Source organism: Coregonus clupeaformis, chromosome 24 (genome assembly GCF_020615455.1).
Source record: "Coregonus clupeaformis isolate EN_2021a chromosome 24, ASM2061545v1, whole genome shotgun sequence".
Taxonomy (NCBI): Eukaryota; Metazoa; Chordata; class Actinopteri; order Salmoniformes; family Salmonidae; genus Coregonus; species Coregonus clupeaformis.
Genome location: NC_059215.1, coordinates 51,107,989 through 51,125,047, shown reverse-complemented (window position 1 = coordinate 51,125,047; position 17,059 = coordinate 51,107,989). Strand labels below are relative to the sequence as shown.

The 17,059-nt window shown below is 44.6% G+C and overlaps 1 protein-coding gene across 3 annotated transcripts in view; it reads left to right on the top strand.

The window, feature by feature from the left end:
- LOC121537681 (protein kinase C zeta type) overlaps positions 1 to 17,059 on the top strand; it is a 156,193-nt gene that overhangs the window by 129,816 nt on the left and 9,318 nt on the right. For all 3 annotated transcript variants that reach the window (XM_045207305.1, XM_045207304.1, XM_045207306.1), the window contains one exon: positions 16,529 to 16,644. In XM_045207305.1, the coding sequence (XP_045063240.1) occupies positions 16,529 to 16,644 (116 nt within the window). The remainder of the gene's footprint in view (positions 1 to 16,528; positions 16,645 to 17,059) is intronic.

The following is a 17,059-nucleotide window of genomic DNA, read 5'->3' as shown; positions in this document are numbered from 1 at the left end:
ATGATTCCATATTTTATTTCATAGTTTTGATATCTTCACAATTATTCTGCAATGTAAAAAATAGTAAAAAGAAAAGAAAAACCCTTGAATGAGTAGGTGTGTCCAAACTTTTGACTGGTAGTGTATTTTTCGAGTTGCAAAAAAAACATAATGGCATCACTTCAACATCTTTTGTCCGCTGGTTTAGTAACTTCTACCTCCTGACTATGATCCTAACCAGTCTTATCAGATACATTCTGCAAAGGTGGATTGCGGAAGGGTAGATGGGAGGGAACATCTTAATGGAATGAAGTGCAGCCTGTGTCCCTGACGTCAAGCTCGGCACTGTGACGTCAAGCTCGACACTGTGCCAGCCTATCCTGTGGGAGGATCAGAACCTCTGCAGCAGTAACCAGCTGCAGCATCGTGGCTCTTACCAGAGATACAGTGGAGCATCGTAACCCACTGCAAGAGGATTAGAGGCAGGCAGTGATTAGATAACTGGTCTAGACAGACAGACAGATACCCTGGCGTGATTTCTCTTCACTAAATAGGCTCAAGCTTACAGTGGAACATAATGTTCATGCCCCAAAGTCAAAGATACAAAGCCGTGGGTAAGTCTCTCTTGGCCCATAGTGGTCTTTGGCGATATACCGTTCATACCGGGGTATTTCTAAATACAGAAGGTATGATTTTTATTTTACTTGGGGAAGGTTGGGTGCTCCCCCTCGAACGTGCTATGCCACTGATTATAACTATAAGTTAAGTGTAACTATAAGAAATCTAAGATCAGGGTTTCCAGCTATGCATTTGTTTTGCTAACTTGCTATCTATGGGGCTAGATGTCAAGATTAGGGTTCTTGGTTACAGCAGAGACATTCAATCCCCTCCTGGATCAAGATCCCTGTTGCCTTAATAGTTTTTTAGGGAAATGGCGCCCCATGTGTTCACATTCGGTAATACCGTATATACCCCGGTATGGTACAGAAATGGTATGACAGTATGAAAATCTGGATACCGCCCAACCCTAGCCCATAGACTTCTTTGGTCTAAAATACTAAACTTGTCCTTTAATAAATTATCTCCCAATAGTTCAAAGTATCAGATTTGTCATGCAGGCAATGGAAATAAATTGTGTGAAGTGTCATCTTGACGTCTAGCCACATTTTCATCTATTTTTTTAAATTTTTATTTCACCTTTATTTAACCAGGTAAGCCAGTTGAGAACAGGTTCTCATTTACAACTGCGACCTGGCCAAGATAAAGCATAGTAGTGCAATAAAAAACAACAACACAGAGTTACATATGGGGTAAAAAACATAAAGTCAGAAATACAACAGAAAATATATATACAGTGTGTGCAAATGTAGCAAGTTATGGAGGTAAGGCAGTAAATAGGCTATAGTGCAGAATAATTACAATAGTATTAACACTGGAATGCTAGATGTGCAAGAGATTATGTGCAAATAGAGATACTGGGGTGCAAAAGAGCAAAATAAATAACAATATAGGGATGAGGTAGTTGGGTGGGCTAATTTCAGATGGGCTGTGTACAGGTGCAGTGATCGGTAAGGTGCTCTGACAACTGATGCTTAAAGTTATTGAGGGAGATAAGAGTCTACAGCTTCAGAGATTTTTGCAATTCGTTCCAGTCATTGGCAGCAGAGAACTGGAAGGAATGGCGGCCAAAGGAGGTGTTGGCTTTGGGAATGACCAGTGAGATATACCTGCTGGAGCGCAGACTACGGGTGGGTGCTGCTATGGTGACCAATGAGCTAAGATAAGGCGGGGATTTGCCTAGCAGTGATTTATAGATGGCCTGGAGCCAGTGGGTTTGACGACGAACATGTAGTGAGGACCAGCCAACAAGAGCGTACAGGTCACAGTGGTGGGTAGTGTATGGGGCTTTGGAGACAAAACGGATGGCACTGTGATAGACTACATCCAATTTGCTGAGTAGAGTGTTGGAGGCTATTTTGTAAATGACATCGCCGAAGTCAAGGATCGGTAGGATAGTCAGTTTTACGAGGGCATGTTTGGCAGCATGAGTGAAGGAGGCTTTGTTGCGAAATAGGAAGCCGATTCTAGATTTAACTTTGGATTGGAGATTCTTTATGTGAGTCTGGAAGTTGAGTTTACAGTCTAACCAGACACCTAGGTATTTGTAGTTGTCCACATACTCTAGGTCAGACCCGTCGAGAGTGGTGATTCTAGTCGGGTGGGCGGGTGCCAGCAGCGTTCGATTGAAAAGCATGCATTTAGTTTTACTAGTGTTTAAGAGCAGTTGGAGGCTACTGAAGGATTGTTGTATGGCATTGAAGCTCGTTTGGAGGTTTGTTAACACAGTGTCCAATGAAGGGCCAGATGTATACAAAATGGTGTCGTCTGCGTAGAGGTGGATCTGAGAGTCACCAGCAGCAAGAGCGACATCATTGATATACACAGAGAAAAGTGTCGGCCCAAGAATTGAACCCTGTGGCACCCCCATAGAGACTGCCATAGGTCCAGACAACAGGCCCTCCGATTTGACACACTGAACTCTATCTGAGAAGTAGTTGGTGAACCAGGCGAGGCAGTCATTTGAGAAACCAAGGCTATTTAGTCTGCCAATAAGAATGCGGTGGTTGACAGAGTCGAAAGCCTTGGCCAGGTCGATGAAGACGGCTGCACAGTACTGTCTATTATCAATCGCGGTTATAATATCGTTTAGGACCTTGAGCGTGGCTGAAGTGCACCCGTGACCAGCTCGGAAACCGGATTGCATAGCGGAGAAGGTACGGTGGTATTCGAAATGGTCGATTATCTGTTTGTTAACTTGGCTTTCGAATACTTTCGAAAGGCAGGGCAGGATGGATATAGGTCTGTAGCAATTTGGATCTAGAGTGTCACCCCTTTGAAGAGGGGGATGACCGCGGCAGCTTTCCAATCTCTGGGGATCTCAGACGTTATGAAAGAGAGGTTGAACAGACTAGTAATAGGGGTAGCGACAATTTCGGCGGCTAGTTTTAGAAAGAAAGGGTCCAGATTGTCTAGCCCAGCTGATTTGTAGGGGTCCAGATTTTGCAGCGCTTTCAAAACATCAGCTGTCTGAATTTGTGTGAAGGAGAAGCGGGGGGCATGGGCAAGTTGCAGCAGAGGGTGCAGAGTTGGTGGCCGGGTTAGTGGTAGCCAGATGGAAAGCATGGCCAGCTGTAGCAAAATGCTTGTTGAAATTCTCGATTATTGTAGATTTATCGGTGGTGATAGTGTTTCCTAGCCTCAGTGCAGTGGGCAGCTGGGAGGAAGTGCTCTTATTCTCCATGGACTTTACAGTGTCCCAAAACTTTTTGGAGTTAGTGCTACAGGATGCAAATTTCTGTTTGAAAAAGTTAGCCTTTGCTTTCCTGACTGCTTGTGTATATTGGTTCCTAACTTCCCTGAAAAGTTGCATATCGCGGGGGCTATTTGATGCTAATGCTGTACGCCACAGGATGTTTTTGTGCTGGTCAAGGGCAGTCAAGTCTGAGGAGAACCAGGGGCTATATCGGTTCTTAGTTCTGTATTTTTTGAATGGGGCATGTTTATTTAAGATTGAGAGGAAATTACTTTTAAGGAACAACCAGGCATCCTCTACTGACGGAATGAGATCGATATCCATCCAGGATACCTGGGCCAGGTCAATTAGGAAGGCCTCCTCGCTAAAGTGTTTTAGGGAGCGTTTGACAGTGATGAGGGGTGGTCGTTTGACCGCGGACCCGTTACGGACGCAGGCAATAAGGCAGTGATCGCTGAGATCCTGGTTGAAGACAGCTGAGGTGTATTTAGAGGGTATGTTAGTCAGGATGATATCTATGAGGGTACCCATGTGCCCATGTACCCACCTATATTCTTCGTAGCTGTCTATTTACCACCCCAAACCGATGCTGGCACTATGACCGCACCCAATGAGCTGTATTCTGCCATAAGCAAACAGGAAAACGCTCATCCAGAGGCGGCGCTCCTAGTTGTCGGGGACTTTAATGCAGGGAAACTTAAATCAGTTTTACCTCATTTCTACCAGCATGTTAAATGTGCAACCAGAGGGGAAAAAAACTCTAGACCACCTTTACTCCACACACAGAGACGCATACAAAGCTCTCCCGCTCCTCCATTTGGCAAATCTGACCATAATTCTATCCTCCTGATTCCTGCTTACAAGCAAAAACTAAAGCAGGAAGCACAGTGACTCGGTCAAAAAAAAAGTGGTCAGATGAAGCAGATGCTAAGCTACAGGACTGTTTTGCTAGCACAGACTGGAATATGTTCCGGGATTCTACCGATGGCATTGAGGAGTACACCACATCAGTCACTAGCTTCGTCAATAAGTGCATCGATGACGTCGTCCCCACAGTGACTGTACGTACATACCCAAACCAGAAGCAATGGATTACAGGCAACATCCGCACTGAGCTAAAGGGTAGAGCTGCTGCTTTCAAGGAGCGGGTCTCTAACCCGGAACCTTATAAGAAATCCCGCTATGCCCTCTGACGAACCATCAAACAGGCAAAGCGTCAATACAGGACTAAGATCGAATCGTACTACACCAGCTCTGACGCTCGTCGGATGTGGCAGGGCTTGCAAACTATTACGGACTACAAAGGGAAGCAGAGCCGCGAGCTGCCCAGTGACACGAGCATACCAGATGAGCTAAATTACTTTTATACTCGCTTCAAGGCAAGTAACACTGAAACATGCATGAGAGCATCAGCTGTTCCGGACGACTGTGTGATCACGCTCTCCGTAGTTGATGTGAGTAATACCTTTAAACAGGTCAACATTCACAAGGCCGCAGGGCCAGACGGATTACCAGGACGTGTACTCCGAGCATGCGCTGACCAACTGGCAAGTGTCTTCACTGACATTTTCAACCTCTCCCTGTCTGAGTCTGTAATACCAACATGTTTCAAGTAGACCACCATAGTCCCTGTGCCCAAGAACACTAAGGTAACCTGCCTAAATGACTACCGACCCGTAGCACTTACGTCTGTAGCCATGAAGTGCTTTGAAAGGCTGGTCATGGCTCACATCAACACCATTATCCCAGAAACCCTAGACCCACTCCAATTTGCATACCGCCCCAACAGATCCACAGATGATGCAATCTCTATTGCACTCCACACTGCCCTTTTACACCTGGACAAAAGGAACACCTATTTGAGAATGCTATACATTGACTACAGCTCAGTTTTCAACACCATAGTGCCCTCAAAGCTCATCACCAAGCTAAGGACCCTGGGACTAAACACCTCCCTTTGCAACTGGATCCTGGACTTCCTGACGGGCTGCCCCCTGGTGGTAAGGGTAGGTAAAAACACATCCGCCACGCTGATCCTCAACACGGGGGCCCCTCAGGGGTGTGTGCTCAGTCCCCTCCTGTACTCCCTGTTAACTCATGACTGCATGGCCAGGCACGACTCCAACACCATCATTAAGTTTGCCGATGACACAACAGTGGTAGGCCTGATCACCGACAAAGACGAGACAGCCTATAGGGAGGAGGTCAGAGACCTGGCCCTGTGGTGCCAGGACAACAACCTCTCCCTCAACGTGATCAAGACAAAGGAGATGATTGTGGACTACAGGAAAAAGAAGAGGACCGAGCACGCCCCCATTCTCATCGACGGGGCTGTAGTGGAGCAGGGTGAGAGCTTCAAGTTCCTTGGTGTCCACATCACCAACAAACTAACATGGTCCAAGCACACCAAAACAGTCGTGAAGAGGGTATGACAAAACCTATTCCCCCTCAGGAGACTGAAAAGATTTGGTATGGGTTCTCAGATCCTCAAAAGCTTCTACAGCTGCACCATCGAGAGCATCCTGACTGGTTGCATCACTGCCTGGTATGGCAACTGCTCGGCCTCCGACCGCAAGGCACTACAGAGGGTAGTGTGTACGGCCCAGTACATCACTGGGGCCAAGCTTCCTGCCATCCAGGACCTCTATACCAGGCAGTGTCAGAGGAAGGCCCTAAAAATTGTCAAAGACTCCAGCCGCCCTAGTCAGACTGTTCTCTCTGCTACCGCACGGCAAGCGGTACTGGAGCGCCAAGTCTAGGTCCAAGGGGCTTCTAAACAGCTTCTACCCCCAAGCCATAAGACTCCTGAACATCTAATCAAATGGCTACCCCCCTCCTTTTACGCTGCTGCTACTCTCTGTTTATTATCTATGCATAGTCACTTTAATAACTCTACCTACATGTACAGTGGGGAGAACAAGTATTTGATACACTGCCGATTTTGCACGTTTTCCTACTTACAAAGCATGTAGAGGTCTGTAATTTTTATCATAGGTACACTTAAAACTGTGAGAGACGGAATCTAAAACAAAAATCCAGAAAATCACATTGTATGATTTTTAAGTAATTCATTTGCATTTTATTGCATGACATAAGTATTTGATACATCAGAAAAGCAGAACTTCATAATTGGTACAGAAACCTTTGTTTGCAATTACAGAGATCATACGTTTCCTGTAGGTCTTGACCAGGTTTGCACACACTGCAGCAGGGATTTTGTCCCACTCCTCCATACAGACCTTCTCCAGATCCTTCAGGTTTCGGGGCTGTCGCTGGGCAATACGGACTTTCAGCTCCCTCCAAAGATGTTCTACTGGGTTCAGGTCTGGAGACTGGCTAGGCCACTCCAGGACCTTGAGATGCTTCTTACGGAGCCACTCCTTAGTTGCCCTGGCTGTGTGTTTCGGGTCATTGTCATGCTGGAAGACCCAGCCTCGACCCATCTTCAATGCTCTTACTGAGGGAAGGAGGTTGTTGGCCAAGATCTTGCGATACATGGCCCCATCCATCCTCCCCTCAATATGGTGCAGTCGTCCTGTCCCCTTTGCAGAAAAGCATCCCCAAAGAATGATGTTTCCACCTCCATGCTTCACGGTTGGGATGGTGTTCTTGGGGTTGTACTAATCCTTCTTCTTCCTCCAAACACGGCGAGTGGAGTTTAGACCAAAAAGCTCTATTTTTGTCTCATCAGACCACATGACCTTCTCCCATTCCTCCTCTGGATCATCCAGATGGTCATTGGCAAACTTCAGAAGGGCCTGGACATGCGCTGGCTTGAGCAGGGGGACCTTGCGTGCGCTACAGGATTTTAATCCATGACGGCGTAGTGTGTTACTAATGGTTTTCTTTGAGACTGTGGTCCCAGCTCTCTTCAGGTCATTGACCAGGTCCTGCCGTGTAGTTCTGGGCTGATCCCTCACCTTCCTCATGATCATTGATGCCCCACGAGGTGAGATCTTGCATGGAGCCCCAGACTGAGGGTGATTGACCGTCATCTTGAACTTCTTCCATTTTCTAATAATTGCGCCAACAGTTGTTGCCTTCTCACCAAGCTGCTTGCCTATTGTCCTGTAGCCCATCCCAGCCTTGTGCAGGTCTACAATTTTATCCCTGATGTCCTTACACAGCTCTCTGGTCTTGGCCATTGTGGAGAGGTTGGAGTCTGTTTGATTGAGTGTGTGGACAGGTGTCTTTTATACAGGTAACGAGTTCAAACAGGTGCAGTTAATACAGGTAATGAGTGGAGAACAGGAGGGCTTCTTAAATAAAAACTAACAGGTCTGAGAGAGCCGGAATTCTTACTGGTTGGTAGGTGATCAAATACTTATGTCATGCAATAAAATGCAAATGAATTACTTAAAAATCATACAATGTGATTTTCTGGATTTTTGTTTTAGATTCCGTCTCTCACAGTTTTAAGTGTACCTATGATAAAAATTACAGACCTCTACATGCTTTGTAAGTAGGAAAACCTGCAAAATCGGCAGTGTATCAAATACTTGTGTTAACAAATACTAATGTTAAGCCATCCACCTAGTAACTCTGAAAACAGCCTCTTCCATTCAGTTGTACTAGCTAACCCATATGTTGTGTGAACCATTTTGCCAAAGAATTAACAAACAGTTGATTCAGATCAGTTATCCTCTTGAGGTAATGGCCACTATGAATTAAAAACACATTTAATTATCCAAGCAGTTTGGATCATTGTAAAAATAACACAATTTAACTTTTTTTCTGAATACAAATCAGCAGGAATCTAATTGCGCTATTAAGTGTATTTGACCATGGCATTCGTTCATATTACTTATCATGAACATAACAATAATTCAAATTCTGTAAGTGGTTTATGTACAGGTAACTGCCAAAATAAAGGAATCACCAACATAAAGCGTAAAAGGGCATTGGGCCACCACGAGCCGCCAGAACAGCTTCAATGCGCCTTGGCATAGATTCTACAAGTGTCTGGAACTCTGTTGGAGGGATGTGACACCATTCTTCCAAGATAAATTCCATAATTTGCTGATGGTGGTGAAAAATGCAGTCTAAGGCAAACGCACCAGAATTTCCCATTAGTGTTCAATTGGGTTGAGATCTGGTGATTGAGACGGCCGTTGCATATGGTTTACATCGTTTTCATGCTCATCAAACCATTCATTGACCACTCGTGCCCTGTGGACGGGGGCATTGTCATCCACTCCCATCAGGATAGAAATGATTCACCATAGGTTGAATGTTTACCTTGCCCTCTAAGGCGTTGAGTGGACCTAAACCATGCCAGGAAAATGCACTCCACACCATAACAGAGCCGCCAGAACCCTCATTTACTCATGTGTTTCCATTATTTTGGCAGTTACCTGTATATTAGATGTGTGCATGCACTGTTAATTTACATTTTCACAATAACATATCCTGGAAATAAAATGAGGCATCTACATTTGTTCCTCATGAAAATGTTTATGCATGTTGACAATTAATATAATGAACCATAAACTATTCAGTGCACTAAATGTATATTGCCACAGTAATGACATCATTCTAATATATACAGATTAATCTTAAAGCTTTGCGTAGGATTTATCAATGCAATTCATTTGGCAATGCAATAAACTGTGATTTTCTTTCTACCATGCAGAACAAAAACTACCACAAAAGTCTGTTTATTAAGCTTTCTCTAGAATGAAATACAAAACAATCAATTAATTAAAGTTGGTTGTTTTGCGGCCTCTATTTCAGATACAGTGGGGGGAAAAAGTATTTAGTCAGCCACCAATTGTGCAAGTTCTCCCACTTAAAAAGATGAGAGAGGCCTGTAATTTTCATCATAGGTACACGTCAACTATGACAGACAAAATTAGATTTTTTTTCCAGAAAATCACATTGTAGGATTTTTAATGAATTTATTTGCAAATTATGGTGGAAAATAAGTATTTGGTCAATAACAAAAGTTTCTCAATACTTTGTTATATACCCTTTGTTGGCAATGACACAGGTCAAACGTTTTCTGTAAGTCTTCACAAGGTTTTCACACAATGTTGCTGGTATTTTGGCCCATTCCTCCATGCAGATCTCCTCTAGAGCAGTGATGTTTTGGGGCAGTCGCTGAGCAACACAGACTTTCAACTCCCTCCAAAGATTTTCAATGGGGTTGAGATCTGGAGACTGGCTAGGCCACTCCAGGACCTTGAAATGCTTCTTACGAAGCCACTCCTTCGTTGCCCGGGCGGTGTGTTTGGGATCATTGTCATGCTGAAAGACCCAGCCACGTTTCATCTTCAATGCCCTTGCTGATGGAAGGAGGTTTTCACTAAAAATCTCACGATACATGGCCCCATTCATTCTTTCCTTTACACGGATCAGTCGTCCTGGTCCCTTTGCAGAAAAACAGCCCCAAAGCATGATGTTTCCACCCCCCCATGCTTCACAGTAGGTATGGTGTTCTTGGATGCAACTCAGCATTCTTTGTCCTCCAAACACGACGAGTTGAGTTTTTACCAAAAAGTTATATTTTGGTTTCATCTGACCATATGACATTCTCCCAATCCTCTTCTGGATCATCCAAATGCATTCTAGCAAACTTCAGACGGGCCTGGACATGTACTGGCTTAAGCAGGGGGACACGTCTGGCACTGCAGGATTTGAGTCCCTGGCGGCGTAGTGTGTTACTGATGGTAGGCTTTGTTACTTTGGTCCCAGCTCTCTGCAGGTCATTCACTAGGTCCCCCCGTGTGGTTCTGGGATTTTTGCTCACCGTTCTTGTGATCATTTCGACCCCACGGGGTGAGATCTTGCGTGGAGCCCCAGATCGAGGGAGATTATCAGTGGTCTTGTATGTCTTCCATTTCCTAATAATTGCTCCCACAGTTGATTTCTTCAAACCAAGCTGCTTACCTATTGCAGATTCAGTCTTCCCAGCCTGGTGCAGGTCTACAATTTTCTTTCTGGTGTCCTTTGACAGCTCTTTGGTCTTGGCCATAGTGGAGTTTGGAGTGTGACTGTTTGAGGTTGTGGACAGGTGTCTTTTATACTGAAAACAAGTTCAAACAGGTGCCATTAATACAGGTAACAAGTGGAGGACAGAGGAGCCTCTTAAAGAAGAAGTTACAGGTCTGTGAGAGCCAGAAATCTTGCTTGTTTGTAGGTGACCAAATACTTATTTTCCACCATAATTTGCAAATAAATTCATTAAAAATCCTACAATGTGATTTTCTGGATTTTTTTTCTCAATTTGTCTGTCATAGTTGACGTGTACCTATGATGAAAATTACAGGCCTCTCTCATCTTTTTAAGTGGGAGAACTTGCACAATTGGTGGCTGACTAAATACTTTTTTTCCCTACTGCATGTCGGAAAAAATCAGTTATAAATTCCTCTGTCCTAGTTAAAAACAAGTTATCATCCAATAGGCTTTGATTACATTTCCAATATCCTCGCCCACGTGGAAATTCAGTAAGAGTAATGTATATGCCAATTATATGATGGTCCGACCGCATTTTGTCCCCTATCAACACTTTTTAAACTTTTGGTGCCAACGAGAATGACATAAGAAAGAAGTCAAGACGACTAGCTTGATTGAGTCTCTGCCATGTATATCTCACTAGATCAGGATATTTAAGCCTCCATATATCTACTAGTTCTGATGTATCCATGACATTCACGATTTCCTTAAGAGCATGAGGGTGATTGTTTGTTTGTAGTGTGATTTCCTTTACGGTCCATTGAGCTATTTAAAACGGTATTATAATCTCCCACCATAATAATAGAGTCTTGAATTGCTTGCAAGGTCGATCATTTATTATATAAATGTTCAAAGAAGTGTGAAACCTCCATGTTAAAAAGCTTGTCGAAGCTGTGACGGCGTACCGCTGTGTGCCTCAGTGTCTGTGGGGAGTAGAAGGTGTGGAATTCGTACACGCCGCAAGAAACGTAGCTGTCTCGGGCCTTGACAGAACTCCCGGGCTCGGTGCAGCTCTTTGACTGCCGTTGTTTAAGCATATTAATATTAATCACAACACAGGCTCCTAAGGGAGCACTTGCTTTCCCTCTGAAGCGGTGACACCTTTGAATATAATTTACCTCATGCTCTTTTTTATTGTTTGTGTTTTGAACAACACCAACCTGCCAGAGAGTGAGAGCTGTCAACCTGATGCTTTTTTTGTAGTTGTTGAGGCGTGAGACATGTTCTTCAGTCACGATAGTGTCTTAGCATTTGCTGTCACATGTTGCCATCTAGAAACAAAATATTGCAGACTGTGCCAGAGTGTAGCAAGAGAGTGGTTCAGAATGCAGATGGTTGCCATTTTCCTTTGTTGATAAATGAAGATCTAAATGAGATATGAACTAGCACTACCCATCTCTGCTGTTGATTAGTAATTAGTCCTGCCATATCAGCAGCTGCGTTCTCACTCTTGTCCTGGCTGCTGTGGCGATGAACAACATCATCATCACCTTGCCCCTCTGGAGTCCTCTCTCTCTCTCTCAATTTCAATTCAATTTAAGGGCTTTATTGGCATGGGAAACGTGTGTTAACATTGCCAAAGCAAGTGAAGTAGATAGTAAACAAAAGTGAAATAAACAACAAATATTAACAGTAAACATTACACTCAGAAGTTTCAAAAGAATAAAGACATTTCAAATGTCATATTATGTCTATATACAGTGTTGTAACAATGTGCAAATAGTTAAAGTACAAATGGGAAAATAAATAAACATAAATATGGGTTGTATTTACAATGGTGTTTGTTCTTCACTGGTTCCCCTTTTCTTGTGGCAACAGGTCACAAATCTTGCAGCTGTGATGGCACACTGTGGTTTTTCACCCAGTAGATAAGGGAAATTGGGTTTGTTTTCAAATTCTTTGTGGATCTGTGTAATCTGAGGGAAATATGTGTCTCTAATATGGTCATACATTTGGCAGGAGGTTAGGAAGTGCAGCTCAGTTTCCACCTCATTTTGTGGGCAGTGTGCACATAGGCAGACCTGGCTCTCAAGAGAAGACAGGCTACGACGGCCTTTCTCAATAGCAAGGCTATGCTCACTGAGTCTGTACATAGTCAAAGCTTTCCTTAAGTTTGGGTCAGTCACAGTGGTCAGGTATTCTGCCACTGTGTACTCTCTGTTTAGGGCCAAATAGCATTCTAGTTTGCTCTGTTTTTTTTGTTTGTTCTTTCCAATGTGTCAAGTAATTCTCTTTTTGTTTTCTCATGATTTGTTTGGGTCCAATTGTGTTGTTGTTGTTGTCCTGGGGCTGTGTGGGGTCTGTTTCTGTTTGTGAACAGAGCCCCAGGACAAGCTTACTTAGGGGACTCTTCTCCAAGTTCATCTCTCTGTAGGTGATGGCTTTGTTATGGAAGGTTTGGGAATCGCTTCCTTTTAAGTGGTTATAGAATTTAACGGCTCTTTTCTGGATTTTGATAATTAGCGGGTATTGGCCTAATTCTGCTCTGCATGCATTATTTGGTGTTTTACGTTGTACACGGGGGATGTTTTTGCAGAATTCTGCATGCAGAGTCTCAATTTGGTGTTTGTCCCATTTTGTGAATTCTTGGTTGGTGAGCGGACCCCAGACCTCAGAACCATAAAGGGCAATGGGTTCTATAACTGATTCAAGTATTTTTATCCAGATCCTAATTGGTATGTCACATTTTATATTCCTTTTGATGGCAGAGAAGGCCCTTCTTGCCTTGTCTCTAAGATCGTTCACAGCTTTGTGGAAGTTACCTGTGGCGCTGATGTTTAGGCCGAGGTATGTATAGTTTTTTGTGTGCTCTAGGGCAACGGTGTCTAGATGGAATTTGTATTTGTGTTCCTGGCAACTGGACCTTTTTTGGAACACCATTATTTTTGTCTTACTGAGATTTACTGTCAGGGCCCAGGTCTGACAGAATCTGTGCAGAAGATCTATGTGCTGCTGTAGGCCCTCCTTGGTTGGTGACAAAAGCACCAGATCATCAGCAAACAGAAGACATTTGACTTCAGATTCTAATAGGGTGAGGCCGGGTGCTGCAGACTGTTCTAGTGCCCTCGGCAATTCGTTGATATATATGTTGAAGAGGGTGGGGCTTAAACTGCATCCCTGTCTCACCCCACGGCCCTGTGGAAAGAAATGTGTGTGTTTTTTGCTAATTTTAACCGCACACTTGTTGTTTGTGTACATGGATTTTATATAATGTCGTATGTTTTTTCCCCAACCCCACATTCCATCAATTTGTATAGCAGACCCTCATGCCAAATTGAGTCAAAAGCTTTTTTGAAATCAACAAAGCATGAGAAGACTTTGCCTTTGTTTTGGTTTGTTTGTTTGTCAATTAGGGTGTGCAGGGTGAATACGTGGTCTGTCGTACGGTAATTTGGTAAAAAGCCAATTTGACATTTGCTCAGTACATTGTTTTCACTGAGGAAATGAACTAGTCTGCTGTTAATGATAATGCAGAGCATTTTCCCAAGATTGCTGTTGACGCATATCCCACGGTAGTTATTGGGGTCAAATTTGTCTCCACTTTTGTGGATTGGGGTGATCAGTCCTTGGTTCCAAATATTGGGGAAGATGCCAGAGCTAAGGATGATGTTAAAGAGTTTAAGTATAGCTAATTGAAATTTGTGGTCTGTATATTTTATCATTTCATTGAGGATACCATCAACACCACAGGACTTTTTGGGTTGGAGGGTTTGTATTTTGTCCTGTAGTTAATTCAATGTAATTGGAGAATCCAGTGGGTTCTGGTAGTCTTTAATAGTTGATTCTAAGATTTGCATTTGATCATGTATATTTTTTTGCTGTTTGTTCTCTGTTATAGGGCCAAAAAGATTGGAGAAGTGGTTTACCCATACATCTCCGTTTTGTCTCTCTCTCTCTCGCTCTCTGTCTCTGTCTCTCTCTCTCTCTCTCTCTCTCTCTCTCTCTCTCTCTCTCTCTCTCTCTCTCTCTCTCTCTCTCTCTCTCTCTCTCTCTCTCTCTCTCTCTCTCTCTCTCTCTCTGTCTCTCTATGTCTCTCTTTCTCTTTCTCTCTCTCTCTTTCTCTGTCTCTCTCTCTCTCGCTCTCTCCCCTCTCTCCCTCTCTTTCGCTCTCTCTCACACACACTCGTACACACACATACAGACATGCACACAAACACACACACACACACTCGCGCACACACACATGCATTCACTCACTCTCTCGCACACACATACACTCGCAAGCACACCCACACACGCTCACTCCTCTCTCTCGCTCTCTCTCTCTCTCTCTCTCTCTCTCTCTCTCTCTCTCTCTCTCTCTCTCTCTCTCTCTCTCTCTCTCCCGTCACAGACACAGGCCACGTCAGACAGTGCTGCTCCCCCTTTCAAGCCCCCTCGGGCCACTTTCTCTAGGAGGATAGAGCAGAGCTAAGACACTGGGGCCACTTCCTCTCTGAGTAGGAGAGAGCAGAGCCAAGGCCCCGGGCCACTTCCTCTCTGAGTAGGATAGAGCAGAGCTAAGGCCCTGGAGCCACTTCCTCTCTGAGTAGGAGAGAGCAGAGCTAAGGCCCCGGGGCCACTTCCTCTCTGAGTAGGATAGAGCAGAGCCAAGGCCCCGGGCCACTTCCTCTCTGAGTAGGAGAGAGCAGAGCCAAGGCCCCATTGCCACTTCCTCTCTGAGTAGGAGAGAGCAGAGCCAAGGCCCCGGGCCACTTCCTCTCTGAGTAGGAGAAGGCAGAGCCAAGGCCCCGGGGCCACTTCCTCTCTGAGTAGGAGAGAGCAGAGCTAAGGCCCCGGGGCCACTTCCTCTCTGAGTAGGAGAGAGCAGAGCTAAGGCACTGGGGCCACTTCCTCTCTGAGTAGGATAGAGCAGAGCCAAGGTCCTGGGGCCACTTCCTCTCTGAGTAGGAGAAAGTAGAGCCAAGGCCCCGGGGCCACGTCCTCTCTGAGTAGGAGAGAGCAGAGCCAAGTCCCCGGGCCACTTCCTCTCTGAGTAGGATAGAGCAGAGCCAAGGCCCCGGGCCACTTCCTCTCTGAGTAGGAGAAGGCAGAGCCAAGGCCCCGGGGCCACTTCCTCTCTGAGTAGGAGAGAGCAGAGCTAAGGCACTGGGGCCACTTCCTCTCTGAGTAGGAGATAGCAGAGCCAAGGTCATGGGGCCACCTCCTTTCTGAGTAGGAGAGAGCAGAGCTAAGGCACTGGCCTGCCTGGCTGCCTGGCTTCTACACGCTTCATTACCACCTCACAGGGCTTCTGCAGACAGCCAGACAGCCAGCCAGCCAGCCAGCCTACACTACATCAGAGACATAAAGAGAGAGAAGGGAGGGGAGGACTGGGAGAGAGAGGGGAGGGAAAGAGAGGTGAAGGAGAGAGAGACCTGGATAGATAGAGAGAGAAGGGAGGAGGGAAAGAGAGCGGGAGGGGTAGAGCGGAAGAGAGGGGGAATAGTAGGGAGAGAAAACGAAAGAGACTTAGAGAGGGAGGAAGAGAGAGAAAGAGAGGTGTTCTGTGCTGTTTGAAGCTCTTCCCACAAGTGCTTTGAACCAATAACAGTAATGATCCATCGCAGTTGCCTGAGAGCCAGCAGGGAAATCAAGAACCCAGAAATGCACACGCATGTGTGTGCACGCACCAAACACACTGTAATTGAAAAGGAAAGTGTGGGCTTTGTGGAGAAAAATATATATATATACATGTTGCTAAAGAAAATACACACCAATCCATTTTAGTCTCACTATATCCATGTCCTCATAAGGAAAATACAGAAATTATATATTTTCAAAAAAACAAAACTGATGGTTTTGAAAATCCGATGGTTTTCTATGTCTGTCTTTTTCCAACAATCTAAGGTTCTCTGTGGACTTTTGCATGACAGAGGACTTGGAAACCATGGAAATGAACCACACATGAACCCTCACTCTGCAGGGGGCAGTGAATCACCCACTAACAGTATAGATAGGCTCACCCTTCCTTCCCCCATCATATTTTCCCTCCCCTGCTTTCCTCTCTGTATCTCTGTTCTCTTCCTCACCAAGGTCTGCTTTACGGGTAGCATCTTGTTGCACAGGTCAACCACTTTTTGGAGGAAAGAAAATTCAAATGTATTTGATTATGATGATTGTTAAAATGTTTTTTCCTGGCATACGTTTATTCAACATAGCCAGGAGACAGACGAACAGTGTAACGTTTACAGAGTAAGATGTCCCATAAAAAGAAAACGCTTGTTTTAGTCTTCCGTTGAAAAAATGTTTTGCTACGTTGTGCACTAATGACAGTGTTGTTGTGCTTGTCTCCCTATGCAGCTGGAGAAGAAACAGATGGCCCCGCCCTTCAAGCCCCAGATCACAGACGACTACGGCCTGGAGAACTTTGACACCCAGTTCACCAACGAACCAGTGCAGCTAACGCCAGACGATGAGTAAGTCCAGTCCTTCCAAATGACTAGCCTGACATACGACTAAATATTTTAAAATAAAAATGAAAAAATATGTATGCACTCACTAACTGTAAGTCGCTCTGGATAAGAGCGTCTGCTAAATGACTAAAATGTAAAATGTAATCAATACTATTTATTTATTGAAGTGTTATAGGCCTATAGATGAGATTGAACAAGCCATCAAACTAGGTGTGTACCCTTGGCCATATATTAAACATCAGAACACAAATGTTATAGCTTACTGTATAAACTACTAGTGTTATAATAACTTGGTAACATATAGATGGTTAGTGGATAGGGGCGGTGCAGACAAGGAAACCCCAGGTGAACTCTGGGAATGGTGATGGTTGGCCAGTAGAGGGCACTCCTCTCACAGGACCAGTCCATTCCAGTCTGT